This window comes from Austrofundulus limnaeus, unplaced genomic scaffold, assembly GCF_001266775.1.
Source record: "Austrofundulus limnaeus strain Quisiro unplaced genomic scaffold, Austrofundulus_limnaeus-1.0 Scaffold206, whole genome shotgun sequence".
In the NCBI taxonomy this organism is placed as follows: domain Eukaryota; kingdom Metazoa; phylum Chordata; class Actinopteri; order Cyprinodontiformes; family Rivulidae; genus Austrofundulus; species Austrofundulus limnaeus.
The window spans coordinates 618336-620613 of NW_013952608.1; the positions used below are offsets into that span (position 1 = coordinate 618336).

Below are 2278 nucleotides of genomic sequence, written 5' to 3' on the forward strand. Positions count from 1 at the left end.
AAAAAAGCACAATGTGAATGCAAACTGCACCAAATGAAAAAAAAAATAAAGTCCATTTTTGGTCCGGATGAAACAATTGGACCAAAGGACTTTCCTGGTCTGAATACACCCTAAAGAAAACCATACTTTAAACTTAACCTTTAATCATTAAGGTTGATGCTTAAAGTCTACTTTATAACTGTTGATGTTGACATTGAGTGTTTCAAAACAAAAACAACAAATGTTGAGACAGGAAAAAAACATTTGATTAAAATTAATCAGTTTCTCTTTTTATCTATAGAAAGATTTAGTTTTTTTTTCTTTTGTTCTTTTCTTTCTTTATTTTTTTCTATTTCTCTTTTTTCTTCTTTTTATTATTTTTTCTTAAGCCAAGATTTAGGTTTTTTTTTTTTTGTTTTTTTTTACTGAAACTTGGATTCAGAAAAGTAGATTTTACAGAAAATCATCTCCGGTTTGAGTGAAGTGTCATCTTGTCATGTAAACTCACTGAATCTGGACTCGACAACAGGACAAACAATAAAATGTGTTTGATGTGTTTCAGGGTCAACAGAGGGTTTGAGGAGCAGCTGCATCTGTATGAAGCCATGAGCTGTGAGGTCAATACATCAAGTTCTTTGTACAAACAATACAGACTCATCAAGATTACAGAGAAATACCCAGGTAAACACACACACACACACACACACACACACACACACCTCACATGTTAAAAAGCTTTATTTTTTGACTTTTTAATGTCTGTATTTCTTCTGTATTTCTTATTCCTGTGTGTGTGAGTAGAGTTAGAGCAGGGGGCTGCAGAGTTGCCACGGGAAATTTTTGCCATTGACCCCGCCCACTCCAGCTCCTCTGAGGTGTCTTACAGGTGCAGGAAGTGCAGGTGAGTTGTGAGAGTGGCTGAAATGATTCACTTCAGCTCAGCATCTCTGTTGTTGAGTTCTAACTGTCTGATCCAAACTAGAGGAGGGTTTAGAGGCTAATATACATCCTCATTTTCTTTAAATTATGCTTTAGATACCATTTATGTATATATGTTTTGTCGAGTGGTTGGTGTTTATGACATGCAGTTTGTAGCTAAAGGTTTAAGCAATAAGACTTAAATAGTTACATCAGTTTGCAGATTAACCTCCTCACTTTTGTCTTCAGGCGGAGTTTGTTTCGTAGCTCCAGTATTCTCAGTCATCCTGTGGGGGAGGGAGCTTCAGYCTTCAGCCACAAGAAGCCCAGAAACCTCACCGGTAAGAAAAGCAAGTCCACACCCACTCACACTACAAGAGCTGGACGTTTCATTTTTAGTTTGAATTAAAACATGCTGCTTCCCATTGGACTGTAAATACATCCATCCATTTTTCTCCACATTTTGATGGGCTGGTGGATAGAAACAAACCGTTATATTAAGCTGTGAGACAGAAGGAAATAGTTACTGTTTATGTTTCTGGTGACGTTTTTACTTCTGTAGACGATTAAAAGTCTTGTGTGAATAAATCCTACCTCAATAATCACAGGTCAAACTAGTGTCGCCTTATAAGTAACCGTGTAAAACGTGGTTCTTTAGGAGGAGTCCAGTGTACATCGTACTTCATTGAGCCGGTTCAGTGGATGGAGCCAGCTTTACTGGGAGTCATGAATGGACAGGTAATACACACCTGTACCCATGCAAACACACAGATAACACTCTAATGTTGAAACTTGTACAAGTTAACAGAAGTAAAGAGTCTGCTTTATGTGTTTGTTTTATGAAAAAGGTGCAAACTGAAAGTGAACCTAATCTATCAATTGTAAGAAAACAAAGCTTGTTTCTTTTTACCAAACATTTGTAAAGACTTGATTCAAGTACAGAGAGTTTGAGAAATAACTAGCTGATTATAAAATACATTTTTCTCCCTTTGATGTTGTGATGTTGAAGGAAAAATAAAAAGTTCTGTTCCGTCTCATCCTGATCTGGTTTGCATTGTTTCTGTTACCCTGCTGCTGTAATCTCAGCTGCAGGGTAATATTATATTTAACAAAAGTAAACTGTTACTGCAACATTATTTATCACAGAGTTTTTGTGTTATGAGCAAAGTTATGCAAATATTTAGAGCTGAATTTATCCACGTCTTCTTCTGCATGTGATTTTACAAAACAGCAAAATTCTGTTGTAGAAATTAAGATGAAATGGACTTTTTTTTAATCTGACTTAAGATAATCTCCTATTAATTTGTACCTTTGGTTCTTTTCTCCATTCGTGTGTGTGTGTGTGTGTGTGTGTGTGTGTGTGTGTGTGTGTGTGTGTGTG

At 36.2% G+C, this 2278-nt stretch overlaps 1 protein-coding gene across 5 annotated transcripts in view; it reads left to right on the forward strand.

Moving 5' to 3' along the window:
• Nucleotides 1–2278, forward strand: part of dusp12 (dual specificity phosphatase 12) — a 6557-nt gene that overhangs the window by 3730 nt on the left and 549 nt on the right. For all 5 annotated transcript variants that reach the window (XM_014018975.1, XM_014018974.1, XM_014018976.1 and 2 more), the window contains 4 exons: nucleotides 542–660; nucleotides 781–880; nucleotides 1147–1238; nucleotides 1556–1635. In XM_014018975.1, the coding sequence (XP_013874429.1) occupies nucleotides 542–660; nucleotides 781–880; nucleotides 1147–1238; nucleotides 1556–1635 (391 nt within the window). The remainder of the gene's footprint in view (nucleotides 1–541; nucleotides 661–780; nucleotides 881–1146; nucleotides 1239–1555; nucleotides 1636–2278) is intronic.